The 26,837-nt window shown below is 38.9% G+C and overlaps 1 protein-coding gene across 1 annotated transcript; it reads left to right on the top strand.

Annotated features, from left to right (window-relative positions):
* Positions 1–20,504: 20,504 nt before the first annotated feature.
* On the top strand, positions 20,505–21,429 carry LOC137216572 (olfactory receptor 13H1-like). Its single transcript, XM_067722671.1, is given in 4 exon segments — positions 20,505–20,792; positions 20,794–21,116; positions 21,118–21,347; positions 21,350–21,429. Coding segments are annotated over 4 exon segments (921 nt in total).
* Positions 21,430–26,837: the final 5,408 nt, after the last annotated feature.

Here is a 26,837-nt window from a genome sequence, read left to right as displayed (position 1 = left end):
TGTCTACAAGAGACCCACTTCAGACCTAGGGGCACGTACAGACTGAAAGTGAGCGGATGGAAAAAGATATTCCATGCAAATGGAAATCAAAAGAAAGCTGGAGTAGCTATACTCATATCAGATAAAATAGACATTAAATTAAAGAATGTTACAAGAGACAAGGAAGGACACTGTGTAATGATCAAGGGATCAATCCAAGAAGAAGATATAACAATTATAACTATATATGCACCCAACATAGGAGCATATCAATACATAAGGCAACTGCTAACAGCTCTAAAAGAGGAAATCGACAGTAACACAATAATAGTGGGGGGCTTTAACACCTCACTTAAACCAATGGACAGATCATCCAAAATGAAAATAAATAAGGAAACAGAAGCTTTAAATGACACAATAGACCAGATAGATTTAATTGATATGTATAGGACATTCCATCCAAAAACAGCAGATTACACTTTCTTCTCAAGTGAGCATGGAACATTCTCCAGGATAGATCACATCTTGGGTCACAAATCAAGCCTCAGTAAATTTAAGAAAATTAAAATCATATCAAGCATCTTTTCTGACCACAACACTATGAGATTAGAACAGGGAAAAAAACGTAAAAAACAAAAACACATGGAGGCTAAACAATACGTTAATAAATAACCAAGAGATCACTGAAGAAATCAAAGAGGAAATCAAAAAAATACTTAGACAAAAGACAATGAAAACGCGATGATCAAAAACCTATGGGATGCAGCAAAAGCAGTTCTACGAGGGAAGTTTATAGCTATACAAACCTACTTCAAGAAACAAGAAAAATCTCAAGTAAACAATCTACGTTACACCTAAAGGAACTAGAGAAAGAAGAACAAACAAAGTCCAAAGTTAGCAGAAGGAAAGAAATCATGAAGATCAGAGCAGAAATAAATGAAATAGAAACAAAGAAAACAATAGCCAAGATCAATAAACTAAAAGCTGGTTCTTTGAGAAGATAAACAAAATTGATAAACCATTAGCCAGACTCATCAAGAAAAAGAGGGAGAGGACTCAAAACAATAAAATTAGAAATGAAAAAGGAAAAGTTACAACAGACACTGCAGAAATACAAAGCGTCCTAAAAGACTACTACAAGCAACTCTAAGCCAAGAAAATGGACAAATTCTTAGAAAGGTATAACCTTCCAAGACTGAACCAGGAAGAAACAGAAAATATGAACAGACAAATCACAAGTAATGAAATTGAAATTGTGATTAAAAATCTTCCAACAAACAAAAGTCCAGGACCAGATGGCTTCACAGGTGAATTCTATCAAACATTTAGAGAAGAGCTAACACCCATTCTTCTCAAACTCTTCCAAAAAATTGCAGAAGGAACACTCCCAAACTCATTTTATGAGTCCACCATCACCCTGATACCAAAACCAGACAAACGTACTATAAAGAAAGAAAATTACAGACCAATATCACTGATGAATATAGATGCAAAAATCCTCAACAACATACTAGCAACCAGAATTCAACAACACATTAAAATGATCATACACAATGATCAAGTGGGATTTATCCCAGGTATGAAAGGATTCTTCAATATATGAAAATCAATCAATGTGATACACCATATTAACTAATTGAAGAATAAGAACCACATGATCATCTCAATAGAGGCAGAAAAAGCTTTTGACAAAATTCAACACCCATTTATGATAAAAACTCTCCAGAAAGTGGGCATAGAGGGAACCTACCTCAACATAATAAAGGCCACATACGACAAACCCACAGCAAACCTCATTCTCAATGGCGAAAAACTGAAACCATTTTCTCTAAGATCAGAAACGAGACAAGGATGTCCACTCTCACCACTATTATTCAACATAGTTTTGGAAGTCCTAACCACGGCAATCAGAGAAGAAAAATAAAAGGAATACAAATTGGAACAGAAGAAGTAAAACTGTCACTGTTTGCAGATGACATGATACTATACATAGATAATCCTAAAAATGCCACCCGAAAAATACTAGAGCTAATCAATGAATTTGGTAAAGTTGCAGGATACAAAATTAATGCACAGAAATTTCTTGCATTGCTATACACTAATGATGATAAATCTGAAAGAGAAATTATGAAAACACTCCCATTTACCACTGCAACACAAAGAATAAAATACCTTGGAATAAACCTACCTAGGGAGACAAAAGACCTGTATGCAGAAAACTATAAGACACTGATGAAAGAAATTAAAGATGATACCAACAGATGGAGAGATATACCATTTTCTTGGATTGGAAGAATCAGTATTATGAAAATGACTATACTACCCAAAGCAATCTATAGATTCAATGCAATCCCTATCAAATTACCAATGGCATTTTTTACAGAACTAGAACAAATCATCTTAAAATTTGTATGGAGACAAAAGACCCCAAATAGCCAAAGCAGTCTTGAGGGAAAAAAACGGAGCAGGAGGAATCAGACTCCGTGACTTCAGACAATACTACAAAGCTACAGTAATCAAGACAATAAGGTATTGGCACAAAAACAGAAACAGATTAATGGAACAAGATAGAAAGCCCTGAGATAAACCCATGCACCTATGGTCAACTAATCTATGACAAAGGAGGCAAAGATATACAAGGGAGAAAAGACAGTCTCTTCAAAAAGTGGTGCTGAGAAAACTGGACAGCTACATGTAAAAGAATGAAATTAGAACACTCCCTAACACCATACACAAAAATAAACTCAAAATGGATTCGAGACCTAAATGTAAGACGGGTCACTATAAAACTCTTAGTGGAAAACATAGGAAGAACAACTCTTTGACATAAATCACAGCAGGATCTTTTTTGATCCACCTCCTAGAGTAACGGAAATAAAAACATAAATAAACAAATGGGACCTAATGAAACTTCAAATTTTGCACAGCAAAGGAAACCATAAACAAGATGAAAAGACAACCCTCAAAATGGGAGAAAATATTTGCAAATGAATCAACGGACAAAGGATTAATCCAAAATATATAAACAGCTCATGCAGCTCAGTATTAAGGAAAGAAACACCCCAATCCAAAAATGTGCAGAAGAACTAAATAGACATTTCTCCAAAGAAGACATACAGATGGCCAAGAAGCACATGAAAAGCTGCTCAACATCACTAATTATTAGAGAAATGCAAATCAACACTACAATGAGGTATTACCTCACACCAGGTAGAATGGGCATCATCAGAAAATCTACAAACAACAAAAGCTGGAGAGGGTGCGGAGAAAAGGGAACTCTCTTGCACTGTTGGTGGGAATGTAAATTGATACAGCCACTATGGAGAAAAGTATGGAGGTTCCTTAAAAAACTAAAAATAGAATTACCATATGATCCAGCAATCCCACTACTGGGCATATACCCCGAGAAAACCATAATTCAAAAAGAGACATGTACCCCAATGTTCATTGCAGCACTATTTACAATAGCCAGGTCATGGAAGCAACCTAAATGCCCATCGACAGACGAATGGATAAAAAAGTTGTGATACATATATACAATGGAATATTACTCAGCCATAAAAAGGAACGAAATTGAGTCATTAGTTGAGACGTGGATGGATCTAGAGACTGTCATACAGAGTAAGTCAGAAAGAGAAAAACAAATATCGCATATTAACGCATGTATGTGGAACCTTGAAAACTGGTACAGATGAACTGGTTAGCAGGGTAGAAGTTGAGACACAGATGTAGAGGACAAACATATGGACACCAAGGGGGGGAAACCCCGGTGGGCTGGGGATGGTGGTGTGCTGAATTGGGTGATTGGGATTGACATGTATACACTGATGTGTATAAAATTGATGACTATTAAGAACCTGCAGTATAAACAAACAAACAAAAGAATTTCCATAATACTAATTGCCTTTTGTTAAGTGTTTCTTATGTTCTAGGCACATTGCTTATCACTTTCCATATAAACTGTTTTATCTCCTTAAGCCCATTTCTTAATCTACAAAATTATTATGTGTTTCATAGGTCTATTATAAAGGTAAATGAGCTAATCTATATATCTATGTATATATATTCCCCCCAAAAAAAACAGATAAGGCACAGTGTATTCTACCTGAAATTTAGACCTAATCCTGAGATCTATAGGCTTGTTCTGATTCTATTTAAAACCCTTAAAATAATTCCATGAATTTGCATATTTCTTTATCTTCAAGTGTCTTTCATACTCAGTATATAATTTGGTTCTTACAATGCCCATATGCAGTACTTAGAGTGGGGATTATTGTTTACCATTTCACAAACAGGAAGAGGTTAATAGACATACTACAATAATAAGGCAAGTTTGTGACATAGCCAAGCCTAGAACCCAGATCTCCCCACAGGGCATTTGCGTTTTTTATATTGGGGCCATTTATGATAAAGTCTCATATTCTAAAATTTGTGTCATTTAAATGAGCACATTTGGTACAACTCTCTTGTGTGAAACTCATAAAAAGTTTTTGAAATTAAATCCCACTGCTTGGCTTCTGTTCATACAGAACATTTTTTTCTTGTTTTTAAGCCTTCAAAGTTTCTTCACCCTCATCTTGAGGAAGAGTTCTACATTTTCCCCATTGTTTACAATTAGTATGTCATCATACAGCTGGAAGTTTCAGGTGACGTTAACTGCCAACCAAGTCTGCCAACTTCTTAACAATGCCCAGTGTGGCATCTTTTGGGGTTTGTAAGAAATAATTTTTAATTGCTCAACTTTGAACAATGCACTGAGGATAATCATGCCTCCTGAGCCTGGACAAACCTCCAGACACAAAGCTGTTAGAAGTGTTCTGTAAGTTCCTTTATAAACCATTCAAAAGTTAAAACCCTAGACCCTTAGTAGTCACACCATAGCCCTTTTCTTTAATATGTTTCAAATGGAAAATATTTGAATTTGGAGGGAAAGAATGACTTTACAGTATTTAGTCTGAACCACCTCTAGAAGGAGGCATTCATTGATTCATTCTTTATTTCAACTAATATTTATGGGGTACCTGCTGTACCCTAGCACTGCTGGACCTGGGATAAAGCATTTAATAATCTTACTGCATGTTACATTAATTAGGGTTCCCTTCCTTTATTCTAAACTTATAGCTTATATTGTTACCAATGTATTGTCATAGGCAAGATGGAACATTTGTCTCAAACCTTAATTTGTTTTTTCAATCTGGTATTCACAGATATTTTCAAAGTTAATAAGGCAGTGTTGTGGGTTCCCTTTAGTGATCATTCATTAAGGTGTTTTTCTTATATTTCTTCTTTTACTGATCCCTAGTTTTCAAAGGCAAATTCTTGCCTTTGTATTTGACAGCAAGGGCCAAATACAGAGACGCACTTGGGTACTGTGCAATTACAACAAATAAATATTTCGCGTGAATTTTTAAAAAAGAAAAAGATGTGCTCTTTTTGTCTGGGATCAACCCCAAAGAATCACAGATGGGAAGAACATTTTTTCAATTGAAGATGAGCACATCATATTGCAATGTTAAGACAAATTTCCTTATAAATCTGTTTAAAGACTATTATGAGTTGTTTGGCTAGTCAGTCCTCTCTGGAACCTCATCTCCCTTTTTTTCTGCTAACACATGGTTCAGGTCTACCTCGTAACATAAAGGAAAAGGTGAAGGCAGAATTGTTACTTGCTAAATGAAGATTATAATTTTGTGCATAATTTCATACAGGCACCCAAAGACTATGATGAGGAATTGCTTATACTACAGTCAGCCATTTGGAAAACACTACACACCCTTTCTTTTGCTCATCCTCTGATTGAGGATCTTTCAAGAGTGCATCAGAAGCAGTTACTGAAGAGGTCTTCTGCTAGTCACAATCTTTCCGAAACAGAGAAATGTATTCCCACCAGCTTAGTCCGCAACCCCTGCCTCTTTCCCTTTGCCCACAGTAACTCCTGCTGTTCAGTCTTTGAAGGGCTTCATTTGACTGTTAGGATACCTCCCTACACTAAGCTACAGAATCCACAAATGTTTCCTTTTTTTTACCTTAACCCAGGTCTTTCCTGACACCCTTTTACTAGGACTTAACATAACTTCCTTAGCTGTCTTCCATATACAGGAAAGATATTTATCACACACTATCAAAAAAGAATGCTTTGAATAGGAACAGTTTCTCTAGAACCAAGAGTGTCATAACTGGAATGGGCCTTAGAAATGGTCTGTACAGTAAAAAAGAAAAAAAAACTGAGCCCCAGAAAGTTGAAGTGACTTGCCCAAAGTCAGGCAGCTTGTAAGGTGTCCACTCTTTCGTTAGGTCCTCCCTTTTATCCAATTTGAGAAATGACACATTAGGGATGCATTCAGTGGTTATAAGGCTGACTGAAGTTAAGTACGCTCATAAGAACTCATTCTTTATCCTAAATATTACTGTTTTCTAATTGGCAGGGAAACAAGCTCCAGCTAAAGATAGATGTCTCAATAAAGTGGTAACAATATCATGTCACTCTGAGTTACCCAAAGACCTGGACAAAATCCTGCTCAGTACCAGCTTTGATACATTTGCCCTCAAAGCAAGCATCAAGCAACAGACCATATGGATAATTTCTAAAAGTCAGTGACCTGGAAGCAATAAACCCTGAGTTTCCTATCCATCTCTGTCTCTAATTAATTGTGTGACCTTTAGTCAATTCACTTCATTGCTTTAGGCTACAATTTTCTCATTTATAAAATATAGGAAGCAATTTATGTGAATGTGTTTGGAGAAGCAAAAATAGCTAACAATGATAATATTTATTGAAACTTACCATGTGCCAGGCACTATTATAAGCATATCCACGGGCGTTTCCGCAGAGCTGGAACTCCCGGCTCGGGGGGTCTCTTCCCTCCGCCGTCACAGGACTGCCCCGGAGCCCGAGGAGAGGGCGGCCTCACGGAGGCTGCCAGCTCTGGAGGGGCCCCGGCGGCCGAAGCCACGACAGTCGTGGGGACGGCGGGCCAGAATCATTGTACCTAGGGGGGAGGAGGAAGATGGCAGAAGAGTAAGACGCGGAGATCACCTTTCTCCCCACAGATAAACCAGAAATACATCTACACGTGGAACAACTCCTACAGAACACCCACTGAACGCTGGCAGAAGACCTCAGACCTCCCAAAGGCAAGAAACTCCCCACGTACCTGGGAAGGGCAAAAGAAAAAAGAATAAACAGAGACAAAAGGATAGGGACGGTACCTGCACCAGCAGGAGGGAGCTGTGAAGGAGGAAAGGTTTCCACACACTAGGAAGCCCCTTCGCGGGCAGAGACTGCGGGTGGCGGAGGGGGAAGCTTCAGAGCCGCAGAGGAGAGCGCAGCAACAGGGATGCGGAGGGCAAAGCGGAGAGATTCCCGCACAGAGAATCAGGGCCGACCGGCACTCACCAGCCTGAGAGGCTCGTCTGCTCACCCACCGGCGTGGGGTGGGGGGGTGGCTGGGAGCTGAGGCTCGGGCTTTGGAGGTAAGCTCCCAGGGAGAGGACTGGGGTTGGCGGCGTGAACACTGCCTGATGGGGTTAGTGCACCATGGCTAGACGGGAGGGAGTCCGGGAAAAAGTCTGGACCTGCCGAAGAGGCAAAAGACTTTTTCTTCCCTCTTTGTTTCCTGGTGCGCGAGGAGAGGGGATTAAGAGCGCTGCTTAAAGGAGCTGCAGAGACGGGCGCGAGCCGCGGCTAAAAGCGCGGACCCCAGAGACGGGCATGAGACGCTAAGGCTGCTGCTGCCGCCACCAAGAAGCCTGTGTGCGAGCACAGGTCACTCTGCACACCCCTCTTCCGGGGAGCCTGTGCAGCCCGCCACTGCCAGGGTCCCGTGATCCAGGGACAACTTCCCCGGGAGAATGCACGGCGTGCCTCAGGCTGGTGCAACGTCACGCCGGTTTCTGCCGCCGCAGGCTCGTCCCGGATCCGTGCCCCTCCCTAACCCCTGGCCTGAGTGAGCCACAGCCCCCGAATCAGCGGCTCCTTTAACCCCGTCCTGTCAGAGCGAAGAACAGACGCCCTCTGGCGACCTACACGCAGAGGTGGGGCCAAATCCAAAGCTGAACCCCGGGAGCTGTGAGAAGAGAAGGGGAAGAGAAGAGAAAGGGAAGAGAAAGGGAAGTATCTCCCAGCAGCCTCAGGAGCAGCGGTTTAAATCTCCACAATCAACTTGATGTACCCTGCATCTGTGGAATACCTGAATAGACAACGAATCATCCCAAGTTGAGGAAGTGGACTTTGAGAAAAAGATATATTATTTTTCCCTTTTTCCACTTTTTGTGAGTGTGTATGTGTATGCTTCTGTGTGAGATTTTCTCTGTACAGCTTTGCTTTCTCCATTTCTCCTAGGGTTCTGTCCGACCGTTTTTTTTTCTTTAAAAAAATTTTTTTCTTAATAATTATTTTTTATTTCTTATTTTAATAACTTAAGTTTTTTATCTTACCTTATTTTATTTTATCCTATATCTTTCTTTCTTTCTACTTTTTCTCCCTTTCATTCTGAGCCGTGTGGATGAAAGGCGCTTGGTGCTCCAGCCAGGAGTCAGTGCTGTGCCTCTGAGGTGGCAGAGCCAACGTCAGGACACTGGTCCACAAGAGACTTCCAGGCTCCACGTAATATCAAATGGCGAAAATCTCCCAGAGACCTCCATCTCAATGCCAAGACCAAGCTTCACTCAACGACCAGCAAACTACAGTGCTGGACACCCTATGCCAAACAACTAGCAAGACAGGAACACAACCCCACCCATTACCAGAGAGGCTGCCTAAAATCATAATAAGGCCACAGACACCCCAAATCACACCATGAGACATGGACCTGCCCACCAGAAAGACAAGATCCAGCCTCATCCACCAGAACACAGGCACTAGTCCCCTCCACCAGGAAGCCTACACAAACCACTGAACCAACCTTAGCCACTGGGGACAGACACCAAAAACAACGGAAACTACGAACCTGCAGCCTGCAAAAAGGATACCCCCAAAACAGTAAGATAAGCAAAATGAGAAGACAGAAAAACAGCAGATGAAGGAGCAAGGTAAAAACCCACCAGACCTGACAAATGAAGAGGAAATAGGCAGTCTACCAGAAAAAGAATTCAGAATAATGATAGTAAAGATGATACAAAATCTTGGAAATAGAACAGAGAAAATGCAAGAAACATTTAACAAGGACCTAGAAGAACTAACGAGGAAACAAGCAACGATGAACAGCACAATAAATGAAATTAAAAATACTCTAGATGGGATCAACAGCAGAATAACTGAGGCAGAAGAACAGATAAGTGACCTGGAAGATAAAATAGTGGAAATAACTACTGCAGAGCAGAATAAAGAAAAAAGAATGAAAAGAACTGGGGACAGTCTCAGAGACCTCGGGGACAACATTAAACGCACCAACATTCGAATTATAGGGGTCTCAGAAGAAGAAGAGAAAAAGAAAGGGACTGAGAAAACATTTGAAGAGATTATAGTTGAAAACTTCCCTAATATGGGAAAGGAAATACTTAATCAAGTCCAGGAAGCACAGAGAGTCCCATACAGGATAAATCCAAGGAGAAATATGCCAAGACACATATTAATCAAACTATCAAAAATTAAACACAAAGAAAACATATTAAAAGCAGCAAGGAAAAAACAACAAATAACACACAAGGGAATCGCAATAAGGCTAACAGCTGATCTACCAGCAAAAACTCTGCAAACCAGGAGGGAGTGGCAGGACAGATTTAAAGTGATGAAGGAGAAAAACCTACAACCAAGATTACTCTACAAAGCAAGGATCTCATTCAGATTTTATGGAGAAATTAAAACCTTTACAGACAAGCAAAAGCTAAGAGAGTTCAGCACCACCAAACCAGCTTTACAACAAATGCTAAAGGAACTTCTCTAGGCAAGAAACACAAGAGAAGAAAAAGACCTACAATAACAAACCCAAAACAATTAAGAAAATGGGAATAGGAACATATATATCGATAATTACCTTAAATGTAAATGGAATAAATGCTCCCACCAAAAGACACAGACTGGCTGAATGGATACAAAAACAAGACCCACATATATGCTGTCTACAAGAGACCCACTTCAGACCTAGGGACATATATAGACTGAAACTGAGGGGATGGAAAAAGATATTCTGTGCAAATGGAAATCAAAAGAAAGCTGGAGGAGCAATTCTCATATCAGACAAAACAGACTTTAAAATAAAGACTATTACAAGAGACAAAGAAGCGCACTACATAATGATCAAGGGATCAACCCAAGAAGAAGATATAACAATTGTAAATATTTATGAACCCAACATAGGAGCACCTCAATACATACGGTAAATACTAACAGCCATAAAAGGAGAAACAGACAGTAACACATTCATAGTAATGGACATTAACACCCCACTTTCACCCATGGACAGATCATCCAAAATGAAAATAAATAAGGAAACACAAGCTTTAAATGATACATTAAACAAGATGGACTTAATTGATATTTATAGGACATTCCATCCAAAAACAGCAGAATACACATTTTTCTCAAGTGCTCATCGAACATTCTCCAGGATAGATCATATCTTGCGTCACAAATCAAGCCTTGGTAAATTTAAGAAAATTGAAATTGTATCAAGTATCTTTTCCGACCACAACGCTATGAGACTAGATATCAATTACAGGAAAAGATCTGTAAAAAATACAAACACATGGATGCTAAACAATACACTACTTAATAACAAAGTGATCACTGAAGAAATCAAAGAGGAAATCAAAAAGTACCTAGAAACAAATGACACTGGAGACATGACGACCCAAAACCTATGCAATGCAGCAAAAGCGGTTCTAAGAGGGAAGTTTAGAGCAATACAATCCTACCTTAAGAAACACGAAACATCTCGAATAAACCACCTAACCTTGCACCTAAAGCAATTAGACAAAGAAGAAAAAAAACCCCAAAGTTAGCAGAAGGAAAGAAATCATAAAGATCAGATCAGAAATAAATGAAAAAGAAATGAAGTAAACAATAGCAAAGATCAATATAACTAAAAGCTGGTTCTTTGAGAAGATAAACAAAGTGATAAACCATTAGCCAGACTCATCAAGAAAAAAAGGGAGAAGACTCAAATCAATAGAATGAGAAATGAAAAAGGAGAAGTAACAACTGACACTGCAGAAATACAAAAGATCATAAGAGATTACAACAAGCAACTCTATGACAATAAAATGGACAACCTGGAAGAAATGGACAACTTCTTAGAAATGCACAACCTGCCGAGACTGAATCAGGAAGAAATGGAAACTATGAACAGACCAATCACAAGCACTGAAATTGAAACTGTGATTTAAAATCTTCCAACAAACAAAAGCCCAGGACCAGAAGGTTTCACAGGCGAATCCTATCAAACAATTAGAGAAGAGCTAACACCTATCCTTATCAAAGTCTTCCAAAATATACCAGAGGGAAACACACTCCCAAACTAATTGACGAGGCCACCATCACCCTGATACCAAAACCAGACAAAGATGTCACAAAGAAAGAAAACTACAGGCCAATATCAATGATGAACATAGATGCAAAAATCCTCAACAAAATACTAGCAAACAGAATCCAACAGCACATTAAAAGAATCATACACCATGATCAAGTGGGGTTTATTCCAGGAATGCAAGGGTTCTACAATATACGCTAATCAATCAACATGATACACCATATTAAAAAACTGAAGGAGAAAACCATATGATCATCTCAATAGATGTAGAGAAAGCTTTCGAAAAAATTCAACACCCATGTATGATAAAAACCCTCCAGAAAGTAGGCATAGAGGGAATTTTCCTCAACATAATATAGGCCATATATGACAAACCCACAGCCAACATCATCCTCAATGGTGAAAAACTGAAACCATTTCCACTAAGATCAGGAACAAGACAAGGTTGCCCACTCTCATCACTCCTATTCAACATAGTTTTGGAAATTTTAGCCACAGCAATCAGAGAAGAAAAGGAAATAAAAGGAATCCAAATCGGAAAAGAAGAAGTAAAGCTGTCACTGTTTGCAGATGACATGATACTATGCATAGAGTATCCTAAAGATGCTACCAGAAAACTACTAGAGCTAATCAATGACTTTGGTAAAGTAGCAGGATACAAAATTAATGCACAGAAATCTCTTGCATTCCTATACACTAATGATGAAAAATCTGAAAGAGAAATTAAGGAAACACTCCCATTTATCATTGCAACAAAAAGAATAAAATATCTACGAATAAACCTACCTAAGGAGACAAAAGACCAGTATGCATAAAATTATAAGACACTGATGGAAGAAATTAAAGATGATACAAATAGATGGAGAGATATACCATGCTCTTGGATTGGAAGAATCAACATTGTGAAAATGACTCTACTACCCAAAGCAATCTACAGATTCGATGCAATCCCTATCAAACTACCACTGGCATTTTTCACAGAACTAGAACAAAAAATTTCACAATTTGTATGGAAACACAAAAGACCCTGAATAGCCAAAGGAATGTTGAAAATGAAAAACGGAGCTGGAGCAATCAGGCTCCCTGACTTCAGATTATACTACAAATCTATAGTAATCAAAACAGTATGGTACTAGCACAAAAACAGAAATATAGGTCAATGGAATAGGATAGCAAGCCCAGAGATAAACCCACGCACATATGGTCACCTTATCTTTGATAAAGGAGGCAGGAATGTACAGTGGAGAAAGGATAGCCTCTTCAATAAGTGGTGCTGGGAAAACTGGACAGGTACATTTAAAAGTATGAGATTAGAACACTCCCTAACACCATACACAAAAATAAGCTCAAAATGGATTAAAGACCTAAATGTAAGGCCAGAAACAAACTCTTAAAGGAAAACATAGGCAGAACACTCTATGACATAAATCACAGCAAGATCCTTTATGACCCACCTCCTAGAGAAATGGAAATAGAAACAAAAATAAATGAATGAGACCTAATGAAACTTCAAAGCTTTTGCACAGCAAAGGAAACCATAAACAAGACCAAAAGACAACCCTCAGAATGGGAGAAAATATTTGCAAATGAAGCAACTGACAAAGGATTAATCTCCAACATTTACAAGCAGCACATGCAGCTCAATAACAAAAAAACAAACAGCCCAATCCAAAAATGGGCAGAAGACCTAAATAGACATTCCTCCAAAGAAGATATACAGATTGCCAACAAACACATGAAAGAATGCTCAACATCATTAATCATTAGAGAAATGCAAATCAAAACTTCGATGAGATATCATCTCACACCGGTCAGAATGGCCATCATCAAAAAATCTAGAAACAATAAATGCTGGAGAGGGTGTGGAGAAAAGGGAACACTGTTGCACTGCTGGTGAGAATGTAAACTGATACAGCCACTATCGAGAACAGTATGGAGGTTCCTTACAAAACTAAAAATAGAACTACCATATGACCCAGCAATCCCACTACTGGGCATATACCCTGAGAAAACCATAATTCAAAAAGAGTCATGTACCAAAATGTTCATTGCAGCTCTATTTACAATACCCAGGAGATGGAAGAAACCTAAGTGTCCATCATCGGATGAATGGATAAAGAAGATGTGGCACATATATACAATGGAATATTACTCAGCCATAAAAAGAAACGAAATTGAGTTATTTGTAGTGAGGTGGATGGTCTTAGAGTCTATCAAATAGAGTGAAGTAAGTCAGAAAGAGAAAGACAAATACCATATGCTAACACATATATATGGAATCTGAGAAAAAAAATGTCATGAAGAACCTATATGTAAGACGTGACTAAAGACACAGACCTACTAGAGAATGGACTTGAGGATATGGGGAGGGGGAAGGGTAAGCTGTGACAAAGTCAGAGTGTGGCATGGACATATATACACTACCAAACATAAAATAGATAGCTAGTGGGAAGCAGCCGCATAGCACAGGGAGATCAGCTCGGTGCTTTGTGACCACCTGGAGGGGTGGGATAGGGAGGGTGGTAGGTAGGGAGACGCAAGAGGGAAGAAATATGGGAACATATATGTGTGTATAACTGATTCACTTTGTTATAAAGCAGAAACTAACACACCATTGTAAAGCAATTATACTCCAATAAAATGTTAAAACATAAATAACTAAATAAAATAATTTGGACAAAAAAAAAGCATATCCATGTATTTACTCATTTCCTATAAAAAGGAAAATTAGGCTCAGAGTATTTGGATTACTTGAACAAGGTCACATAATTAGCAAGCCCCTGGGTACACAGCCATAAAGACTACCTCAGACTGCTTCCCACTACCCTATTATCTACTGGCACTACCATAAAAAGTCCTAAAGAAGTAGAAAAACAAGTATCTGGCTTCTGGTTACCTATGATATAGCTGAAGAATCAGATAACATAGAGAACCATGTAACAAAAGAGCCAAAAACTAGGTTTAGTGTTGAAAGATGGATTAGGTACTATTTTGCTTTCCAAGTTGGTATAACATCAGGATTATTGGTGTAGAAGGAGTAGGGGTGAGCACTCATGGAGCAATGGAGAAAGTAACCAGACTTAAGTGGAGAGAACTTGTTGAGCAGTCGTAGGAGACAGAGGTGAATGTGGGAATCAATAACAAATACCACCAAGTAGCTTTTCTGCATAGCACTTACCACAGGTGCGTATTTATATTCTTGATAGTTTGGTTAATGTCAGTTTTCCCTACCAGACAGTAAGCTCCATGAAAGTGGGAACTGTGTCAGAATTTTTTTTTGCTCCGTTGTATCCTCAATGCAAAGCACATTGCCTAACACATAGTGGGTACTCATTAAGTATTTGTAGAATAAATATATTAATGTGTAAATGCGCGAACAAATGAATGTTAAATGATAGATGAGGAACTGCCACAGTTGGCCTCGCATGTCAGATGAAGGAATACAGACTTGATACAGTTGAAAAAAAGCTCCCATGGAAGCTCTTTGAGCAGGCTGGGGTGGTGGAAGTGGGAATGGAAAGGCAAACATAAGGGCTATTTCAACGTGGGAATCAATAACACATGCACTCTGTTGTGCACTCTCTATCCCAGCTGTCCCCTGATAGACATTTCTCTACCAGCTGCAGGCTCTGTCACGACACCAATTTAATACTGAAAGAATGTGAAGAGACTATGGACCAAAATAAAAGAGAATTATTTCTTAGTTCTCTGGAAAGCCCAACAGTGGTATACAGAAGTCTCATGGTCTCAAAAGTCTCCTTTCTCTTTCTTTATTTCTTTTCCCTACACAAAATACTACTTTTTTTTCAAACAGCTCTGGTTTGGCAAAATTTAATTGCCTGTTTGGGATGAGGTCCCTGAAGCTCTCACAAGCTAATTATTTCTTTCTGCTGAAGACCAGAAACTTTGAACTGTACTCGTGAGATAAATGGTCTGGTAGCACTTTGGAACTTCAAGTTATTTAAGTTACTGAGCAGCTCATCAACTTTCTCCCTGCATTTGGAATTGAGTCTGGAAGAGAATCAAACCCCAGACATCATAAGTATGCTGATGATGTAGGATTTATAGATTTAGTTCAGAGCAAAGTATGCTCCCAGAGATAGAGCTCTGGTGACAGCTTCCGGGTAAACATACATCGATGGATTCTTAACCTAGATCAAGAGAAGGGGAGGAACGGCACAATTTCTAAAAACCAAACTGCTCAATGAAAGGCAGGTTCTGGTAGTTATATTTTCTGGACAAGTGAGGGGTAACCAAACAGCTTTGCGCTTCAACCCCAGTTTAATGCTTTTGAAATGTCTGAGTCTATTGTCCAGCCTTAGTGGGTAGAGTAACTGTCATTAGATCTTTTTGCTGACCGAGGGATGCTCAGGACCTTGGAGTCTTCAGGTTGTATACTTTCACACTCTGGCACTGAAACTAGGTAGTGGAGAAAGAGTAGGAAACTGGGTAGGGTATACACAGAGCCCAGGACACTTCCTTGAAATCATCCAATTTAGTTTAAAGCCCTGGATGCAGCATGTTTTATTATCATTTCCCTCTTTTTAAAGAAAGTGACAATTTGGTTTAATTGTGTCCCAGTTCATCAAGATAAGATAACAGATAGATAAATATTGCCAAGAGGCAAAAGCTGTCTAATCTAGCAGGTCGAAAATTGAAATAACCTAAGGGTCTTGATGCAAAGTATTCAAATGACCTCAATCGTCCTTGTTATAACTTTTCTAGGGAAGATAGAACAAAGATGTACATGAGTCAAAGGTCAGTGAAAGAAATGTTTGCCTAAGAAATTAAATGATTTAATCAGATACCATCACCAAGGGCTGCACATTAAAGTTTTTGGCAATTGTAATTTGATCTAACCAAAAAAATATTTTTTTTCTTCAAAGGTTTCCAGGCATTTGAGAGTTTGAGAAGCTGGGAAGGCTTTTGAAATCTCACCAGGAGAGTTTGCAGGGAGATCGTCATGTTCCAAACCTGACAACTGTTGGAAACTTGGTATTTTCAGCAGTCTCATTCTGCTCCACCTACTGGTACTTGAGAGGAACCTCCAATGGTAAGTCAGTAACAGGAAAATGTTCCAGTTTCTTTCATTCCCCCTCCCACTTTTTTTTTAACCTCTAACCATTTATCAGACATGGGCAACCTCCAGGAAGGCAAGAGGGCAGCTGTTAGCTGAAAGAAAAGTTAGGCTATATAAATAATTGCAGGCAACAAGACTAAGATGGGAAACATTCTAAGCCCAGTTTTCCAGGAATCTTTTAACGATAATTTTAGGATGAGACGATCAGCACTGCCTTGGAGAGCAGGGCCCAGACTAAATGATAAATAGGTCCCTCAGTTTAGATGCTGAGTAGCCTTTAAGTGTGAAAGGGAAGTTGTCATCAATTTTAATTCCATAGGTTCAGACACAGTACTAATGGAGGCAAGGTCACGTGTTCGATCCCAATCTCTATCAGTAAGCTTAACACCATTAAAAACAAGTCTTCCCGCAACCATAGACAGATCACCAATTTTTAATCAAATCGCTCATCAATTTATTCAACTAGGCTCATGAAAGACTGAGGGATAGACTCTATAAATAATACCTCAATACCAGAGAAATAAAATACATCCTGCTGGTCATTAAGAATTATAGGTTCATATAAGGAGGGAAAACATTTATTTATCAATATTTAACAGCAAAATCAGTGTGCTTTATAGAGTTCTAGGAGCAACAGAGACTTTTAAATGGCATAATAATCAGCCATCTACTTCTATCTCATCCTCCCATCTGCAGCTTGTCCATCATCTTTTTAGAATGGCCCATATATAGGTAATTGGGAGTTAAACATAGACCACAAAGAAATTTAAGGTATGACTGTACTAACTTAAAATATAACAGGCTTCAGTGCATTGTTTCATATAGCCATGTGACTCTCATCTTTCTGCATTTTCCCTCTGTGGAAATGATTATCTCACTAGGTCTCTCAAGATCTGAGGACACTCCTGTGAAGGCAGATTACTATCTTCTCCCTCCCTTACATGTGTTTGACACTTCACAAGTGGCATATACTTTCACTTCCATAAATTTACCATTCTCATGTACTTAGCCTGTCTGAGAGGCTGAACAAAGTAGAGAACTAGACACAGGGACAGGTTACTTGGACTCCAGGACAGGGAAGTGGGGGAATTGTAGAATCTTCTTTGCTAAAGACTTTTAAGGACAAGCGAGTCTCCCATTTCAAAGATGGTTAGAGAAACTTCATCCCTTAGTAAACCCCTTCTGTAGCCCACAAGAATTGCCAACAATGGAGGAAAATGTAGTAGATTCCTCATATTCTGAGGAGTGTTAAGTTTTGTTTTGTCTTCCTTTTAATTGAAGGAAATCAGAGAATCCTAGCATGTTAGAGCTAGAAGGGCTCTTAGAGATCACTTAGTTTAACTAGATTGCAAATAAAAATCTAAGCCAATGAGGGGAAGAAACTTATCCAGAGAAATAGCCAGTGAGTAGCAGAAGCTTCAAGGAAGGGATTAGAAGAAAAGGGAGAGTTAATCTCATGAAGGAGCACATACACATTAGGGGGTGCTTGCCATATAAACAGCAATATCTAGGGAAGAGGCAGATGGAAAAAGAGAGGCTGTCTTTCAATGTGGAAAAGCTAAAGAGTTCCATTCACACATTCATTCAGCAAATAATTCTTAAGCACCTTCCATGCAGCAGGCACCATTCTAGGTTTTGGGCATACAGCAGTGACTTCACTGAGTATGCATTCTAGTTAAGAGAAACAATCAATAAACATAATTAATAGATAAAATATACAAGATGCTAGAAATAATAATTCTAAAGAGAATTGGAAAGGGGAACATAAAATGCCAAGGGCTAGAGATGAGCTTTTAGACAGGGTGGCCAAAGAAGAACTGACTAAAAAGATGCATTGTGAGTAAAGACCTGAGAGAAGTGAGAAGGTAAGCCATACAAGGATCTTGGTTTCAGAAATATGGAGCAGCGAGATCAAAGAGATCAAAGGCTCTGAGAAAGGGACGTGCCATGAGTGTTTAAGGAACAGTGAAGAGGCCAGTGTGACTAGAACAAAGTGAGCAAGGAAAAGAGTAGTAGGAACAGAGGTCAGAGAGGTAAAGAGGAGGCAAACCATGTAGTGCCTGATAGGTCATAGTAAGGAGGTTGGTGTTTAATTAGGTTGAAATGAGAAGCTATTGAAATTTTTTAATGTAAGAGTAACCTGATCTGACTTACGATATAACTGAATCATTTGAACTGAATGGAGGCAAAGCCAGAAACAGGGGGACCAATAAGGAAGTTATTGACAAAATCCAGGTGAATAATGATAATGACTTGGAATAAGGGATGGCAGTGCAGGTGGCAAGAGGAGTAGTTAAATTCTGAATAATATCTGTAACAGCCCAGGACTTTATACGTTCATTTATTCATTCGATATCAGTTCCTTATGATGCCCCAGGCACTGTTCTAAATACTAGGGATAAGCCAGTAAACAAAGCAGACAAGGTTCTGTTCTCAATAAATTTACATTCGAGTGGGAGACAAGTAATCGAGTAATACAGGAGTCCCCAACCCCTGGGCTGCAGACCGGTACCGGTCTGCTGGCCTGCTAGGAACCGGGCCACACAGCAGGAGGTGAGCGGCGGGCGAGCAAGTGAAGCTTCATCTGCTGCTCCCCATCGCTCCCCATCGTTCGCATTACCACCTGAACCTTCGCTCGCATTACTGCCTGAACCATCCCCCCGCACACCCCGCCCCATCCGAGGAAAAACTGTCTTCCAGGAAACCGGTCCCTGGTGCCAAAAAGGTTGGGGACCGCTGAAGTAATAAACAATCAAATCATTAATGTAGTTTCAAATATTGGAATGTGCTGTAAGGAAAATTAAGCAGCGTGAGGGAAAAGAGAGTGATGAGGGTGAGAAGAGAGTGACTTTTCAGGTAGGCTGGTCACTCCTTACCACTCATACTTTTAGAAACATCACATTAGATTTTCACATTGCTAACTGGGGCTCAGCAATCACAACACGGAAAACACCAGAGGACCTGGAAATGTAACTCCAACCACAGACATTAGCAGAGGGTTTTCATAGACCTCAAGGGTTCCATGACATATTATATTTACATAATATCAGGTTAGATCAAAGAAATATTTGGGGACTTCCCTGGTGGTGCAGTAGTTAAGAATCTGCCTGCCAATGCAGGTGACATGGGTTCGATCCCTGCTCCAGGAAGATCCTCCATGCCGCAGAGCAACTAAGCCTGTGCACCACAACTACTGAGCCTGCACTCTAGAGCCCGCGTGCCACAACTACTGAAGCCCACGTGCCGAGAGCCTGTGCTCCGCAACAAGAGAAGCCACTGCAATGAGAAGCTCGCACACCACAATGAGGAGTAGCCCCCGCTCGCCGCAACTAGAGAAAGCCTGCGTGCAGCAACGAAGACCCAACGCAGCCAAAAATAAATAAATAAATTTATTTTAAAAAAAGAAATACTTGGCAGGACTCTAGGACAAGCACCGTGGTAGATACTAGCACAATGGGAAAATGGAGGTATGAACAATCTAGGAGTGACAGACAGACACAAGAATAGGCAATATTTTAGCTAAGACTATCAGAAGGTACCCTCTTGGTGGAGATTAGTAACTCAAGCTGACAGAGGTTCAACCACCTCTATGAATAGATTTGTCTTTGAAAATGGAGAACGAGTGAGAGAAGCAGGAAGATGCCCTCCTTTTCCTCTCTTCTTACTTGGAAAAAAAATGATATTAAAAAGTATCTGGCAAAAGTGGGTTGCAGAACTTTTCATATAACCATTTTAAAAGAATGGGGAATTTGCTGTTTTCCACGGGAGGGAGTAGATTTTTAGCTTTGCCTCTGTATCCATCATAGATATCTCATTTGTATTCTTCTATCTTTTGAAGAGGACAACGAGAATGATCCTGTACACCCTAGTTATTTCCAACTTTCTCATACCATCCCTCCATCTTTATTCTCATTCTTTCAGGTAAAATTAGGCAACTACATTGGCACCCATCCAATGAATAGTGGCAAGTGGGAAGAATGGCCATGGACAACGCTACAGCAGTATTTGAGTTTCTTCTTATTGGAATCTCTAACTATCCTGAATGGAGAGTCACATTTTTCACATTGGTACTGATAACTTACCTCAGAACATTATTGGGGAATGGACTGATCATCTTTCTTATCCACGTTGACCCCCACCTCCACACTCCAATGTACTTCTTCCTTAGTAATCTGTCTTTCTTAGACCTTTGCAATGGAACAGTCTCCATGCCCCAGGCCTTGGTGCATTGTTTCTCTACCCATCCCTACCTCTCTTACCCACGATTGTTTGACCCAAATAAATGTCTCCTTGGTCTTGGCCACAGCAGAGTGCCTCCTGTTGGCTGTCATGGCCTATGATTGTGTGGTTGCTATCAGCAATCCCCTGCGCTTTTCTGTGGTCATGAATGGCTCAGTTTGTGTTTGGCTGGCTGCTACCTCATGGGGGGCATCACTTGTGCTCACTGCCATGCTCATCTTATCCCTGCAACTTCATTTCTGTGGGGCTAATGTCATCAACCATTTTGTCTGTGAAATTCTCTCCCTTCTTAAGCTGGCTTGTTCTGATACCAGCCTCAATGAGCTTATGATCTTCATCACAAGTATTTTCCCTGCTCCTACCCTTTGGGCTTTTTCTCCTCTCCTATGTCCGAATTGCCACTGCTGTTCTAAGGATTCGCTCAGCCCAGGGTAGGCTCAAGGCCTTTTCTACCTGTGGTTCTCATTTGACTGTGGTGGCAATCTTCTATGGGGCAGCCATTTCCATGTATATGAAACCGCAGTCCAAGTCATCCCCTGACAAGGACAAGTTTATCTCAGTGTTTTATGGGGCTTTGACACCATGCTGAACCCCCTAATATATAGCCTGAGGAATAAGGATGTTAAAGGGGCAATGAGGAAAGTTATGGCAAAAAGGGCATAAGACTTCTTTGCTTCTAAACTTCTAAAATAACATTCAGCTACATCTTCACTGACAGAAAAAAACTGTTTAAAACGTCTGACTTTACCCTTGGTAGAGTAGGTGATCATTATATGAGAAGCTTCAGGAAGTGCTCCCACCCCAAAGTATTATTCTTACTGAGACTTGAATTTCCGTTACAGGCATTTTTTTTACTCTTTCTTTACATATAACACGTTAGTGGTCGGCCACCCATTAAGTTACTCAACTTAAGGTAAATAAATTTATCAGAATCATTTCCTCACTGACAGAGGAGACCTAAGCAGCAAGAGAATCTCCTATGACTGTTAGCAGGAGGCGAGGCATAACTGAAATTGGAAAATAGGACAAAGAATGGTATAATAAAAGGTCAGAAGACAAATGTCAGAAATTTTACAACTTTACTGAAGGCAAACCCTGTTGTAAAAGCACAATCCCTTACTCTACTTAACCTCAGAGTCATGAGAAAATTTTATCATAGACATTTCCTACATTAGTGTAGAGTGTTTCATTTTTTTCTTTTTCTTTTTCTAAACTTCTTTCAAATATATTATTTCATTCTGTATTCCTAATATCTCTGTAAAATTGGTAAGAAAAGTCACCATAATCCACCCCTCATGTTAACAATGAGAAAAAAAATAGAATGAGTAAATCACTTATCAAAATAGCATAATTTTCAAATAAATGCAACATTCATTCAAATTCCATCTATTATACATTTTTTTAAATTATGGTATTCTTAGCCACTGAAACCATGTTTTAATATCAAGAAATAAAAAATATTTAGAAAAAAATCCAAGTGATTTAAATCTTTGATTTATTCATTCAACAAATATTAACTTTCTACTTTCAACCAGGAACTAGGTACTAGGTGCCAGGGCAAGTTTCATACATTACGCAAAACATTTCAAATTAACATTGTGAAATAAAGTTAAATTGGTGAAATCAATAAAATTTTACAGGAGAAAACAATAGAGCCTTCAAGTAGAGAGAAATTCAGAAATTAGGAGAAATATGCAGAGTACTCATTTTAATGACCCTGCTTTTGGGGGGAGAAATATTCTACTCTTTATTACAGCTCTCTATTTGCAGCTTAAAATGAGAATTATATTTTTGTTAATGGTGCCCCTACTACAAAATGGTAGCTCTGTCACTATATGCTTTGTCTCTTTATTGACTTGTTGGTACAGGCACAGCCTATAGACAGAGTGACATAGTGGAGTTTGGAGATAGGGCTGCAGAATTGATTCTGCTACTAACTAGCTGTGTGACGTTAGTTATAGCACTCTTTGGCCCTCAGATTTGCTCATCAATATAACAGGAAGGTTGTGTTTTGTTACCCAAGGATCTCTCTAGTCTTAACATTCTGCATCTAGGTGTTATATATATTTTCTTAAAAAAATAGAATAATATCATCAATTTACTCTGCAACTTGCTTTTTCCACTTGACAATATATCATGGACATTCCTCAAGATCAATATATATACATCTATCTGCGTGACTTTAAATGTTAGCTTTGACTGGAAAAGTAGACACACATAACAGCTAGTTAACATAGCTATGGCCCTTCCAGCACTAACATTCTGTTTCTAGGCATCTAAACCCCAAAGACAATCTAATTCAACATTGATATTAATTCATTTTAAATATAAAAATGAACTCTATGAGGGTGCTGTGGAATGAAATCAATTCTTGATTGTTGAAAACCCCTAAGGTTGACTATCGCTTCCACCTGATCACTCACAGGCATTGTGAGAAGCATTCCACTGTGCACCTCATCCTAGGCAGCTGGGTAGTGAAGCTTACCTTGCTTCACCCTGGAAAGCAAATAAAGACTGGTTTGAAACTAAGATAGTTCTGTTAGAAATTGAGGAGAAAGTCTGCAAACTGAAAAATAGTTTCCAAGTGATATTTTCCAATAGGGATTTAGGAAAAAGACGCCACACCCCATTCACAGGATTTGGGATTTCACTTGAGGAAAGGCAGTGAAGTATAACTATTTAGAGCACAGGCCCTGGAGCCAAACTTTTTGGATTCAAACTTTCATTCTACCACTTTTATTTCAAGTTACTCTCTCTGCTTTGATCTCTTCACCTAAGTGAGCTAATAGTACTTGTAACACTAACTGTAGTGTTCAGAGTTTGATCATGTAGACACAACCACTCTAGTTATATCAGGCAGGAAGGGATTTAATAAACAGAATTAGAGGCCTATGAAGCCTTTGGAAGGGCTGTGAGAGAGAAGGTAAAGGAATATTGCCAACAACCTCAGACAGTTGCAGGAATCGCAGGAATCTTGGGAAGTTTTAGGGATATTATGTAGGAAACTGTTACCAATGATGTTACTGAAGTAGATGTTTCAGAGAAGAATGCTCAGAAGCCATTTAAATCTCTGTTTACAAAGTCTACACACTTTTACAATACAGGTGAGAGCTAAAAAGGATGTGTTGAATGTGACTTCATAGCTTGGTTATAAGAACTGTATGACTCAATTCATGTAAAGCACTTAGAAAAGTCCCTGGCCTATAGTTATAGTCCCTGTCTATAGGCTGTGCCTGTACCAACAAGTCAATAAAGAGACAAAGCATATAGTGACAGTATATATATATATAGTTAGTCTATAGTTAGCTGTCATTGTGAAGTCTGGATCACGTGAGCCTAAGACGCCACGAATTGAAATGCCTACTTGCTTCTTAAATAGTGCCTTCCAAGGTTGCTCTCTCACCCATGCATTCAAGCATCTGTACATATATCATTCAATTAATATGCATTTATTAACTACCTACTATACAGCCGGTACTGTGGTATTGCCAGAGATGCGGTGGTCAAATAAAAGCATATTTGATCCTTCCCCTCAAAGAATTCATTGTCTAGGTGGGAAGAAAGACGTGTACGCAAGCAATATTACTATGTGAATTTATATCTTCCTAGTTCTTAAAATTATAAAGCACTTTATACACTTTACAGTTTATCTTATTCTTGAACATATATTACCTCATATCATCTTCTAAATAATTTAATGAGATTAACAAACATATATTGTTATTAATATTATGAAACTGACATTAAGAGGTGATAAAAAGATGTAGAAAGGCTGTGATATCAAGGTCAACAGTTAGCGATATGACTGGGAAGAGAATACAGTTCTCCTAGAATTATGGTGGTGGTAATTTCTCATTGTATACACATATAAAATCATTATGGTGTACATCTGAAACTAATATAATGTTATGTGTCAATTATACCTCAATAAAAAATTAATTTAATTTAATTTAATTTAAAAAATACAATTCTCCTGATGCCTAGATGCTCTTTCTGATGGGAGCCTGATGGGTTCAGGGAGTCTTTGAAAAAGAAAAGTAGGAAGAAGGTAAGATTGTTGCTGAACAGAGAAAGGAAAAAATGCTGTTTTCAGATTGTCTAGCTAAAACATCTGACCTTGACACTTATTGGCTATATGACCTTGGGCAACTTTCTGCCTCAGTTTCCTCATCTATAACAGGAAGACAATCATAGGACTGATCTCATAAGGTTGTTAAGAGGATTAAATCAGTTGATTTTATATAAAATGATGAGAACTATGGCTGGGACATAGTAAGCCCTCAATAAGCATTAATTTATTTTATTACTGTTATTATACAGTTATTATTACTAATACTGAAGTTTCAATTGACTCAAAAGTAGTTGGTGCTCATCTCACTGGGTGCCTTCTCTCCTCTTTTTTCCCCCTGCTAGTAATATGCAGAGCAAATGTTTCCGATTAACTGTGAGCAGCAGGTCAAACACTTTTTCAGTGCAACATCGCGATGGAGTGAGAAAAGCACATGATTAGGCGTCAGGATGTCTGGATTCTAGTCTGGGTTCTGCCATTAATGAGCTATGAAACTCTGGGCGAATCACTTAATTCTCTGGACTGGATCTGTCAAACAGGGAAAAATATATTCTTTAACCTACCTCAGAAGGGTTGGAAGATCAAATGAGATCATAGATGTTAGATGTTAAAAAGTTAAAAGCACGTTACAAATGCTACATGATGGTATATTCATTAGCCTCAGAATTAGCCTCTACATCTTCTCCTCACTTACCCTTAATGACCACTCACTCACTGAATCTTATTGTTTCTTGCTCTGAAATGTCTTCGAAATCCATCCCTTCTCTGTCCTCAATGCATCTGTCCCAGTCCACAGCTTACTCAACCCATACCAGGATGACTGTAATAAGCTCCTATTTTTCCCTAGTCCAGTCTCTCTCTAAACTAGCCATCCAATCAACTTTTTGACCCACCTCCTAGAGAAATGGAAATAAAAACAAACATAAACAAATGGGACCTAATGAAACTTCAAAGCTTTTGCACAGCAAAGGAAACCATAAACAAGACCAAAAGACAACCCTCAGAATGGGAGAAAATATTTGCAAATGAAGCAACTGACAAAGGATTAATCTCCAAAATTTACAAGCAGCTCATGCAGCTCAATAACAAAAAAACAAACAACCCAATCCAAAAATGGGCAGAAGACCTAAATAGACATTTCTCCAAAGAAGATATACAGACTGCCAACAAACACATGAAAGAATGCTCAACATCATTAATCATTAGAGAAGTGCAAATCAAAACTACAATGAGATATCATCTCACACCAGTCAGAATGGCCATCATCAAATCTAGAAACTTCTCCAGAATGATTTTCTAAAGCAAAAATCTCATCATATTAAACCTTCTTCTACAATTCCCCTCCAAGATTTAAACTTGCAGTGGCTCCCTATTGCCTATAGGATATGCCAACATTAATTGAGGACCCTGCTAACCTCTTTTTCCTCCTTCTCTACCTCATCTCCACAGACCCCATGCTCCAGGAAATCAATACTTTTTTCTCTACCTTTTATGTATATATGCCACTGTATACACTGTTCTCTCTGCCCGCAGTGCCCTTCTTGTCTTCCATGCCTGGCAAAACCTCAGTCATCCTTCAAGGTCAGATCTAATGTCATGTCTTCAATGAAGCCTTCCCCAGAGCTCATTGCATTGTTTAACCCTGGATAGGTGACTTAATTCTATTTTCTTTTGCTTAATAACATTTTGTTCAACCCTAAATTTAGCCTCTTCCATATTATTTTATAATCAGTTGTTTTGGAGTGTTTATCCCCAATTAGATCATAAGTTTACTGAGAACAAGAAGTTTGTTTCATTCATCTCTGTCTCCCTAGCATAATTCCTGGCACAGAGTACATGCACAATAAGAACTGCTTAAATGAATAGGTGTTAAACCAATACTTCTTAAACTATCTGTGGTAAAACACAGCTGTTTTTTTAAAGTTCCAAGCTGTCACAGCCTGATATTTTATAAAATACAATGAAAATATTATGGCAACGTCAAATCACTTTAAAAGTTACT

This window comes from Pseudorca crassidens, chromosome X (assembly GCF_039906515.1).
Source record: "Pseudorca crassidens isolate mPseCra1 chromosome X, mPseCra1.hap1, whole genome shotgun sequence".
NCBI classification, from domain to species: domain Eukaryota; kingdom Metazoa; phylum Chordata; class Mammalia; order Artiodactyla; family Delphinidae; genus Pseudorca; species Pseudorca crassidens.
The sequence above is the reverse complement of the archived record's forward strand: the minus strand, read 5'-3'. Positions and strand labels throughout refer to the sequence as shown.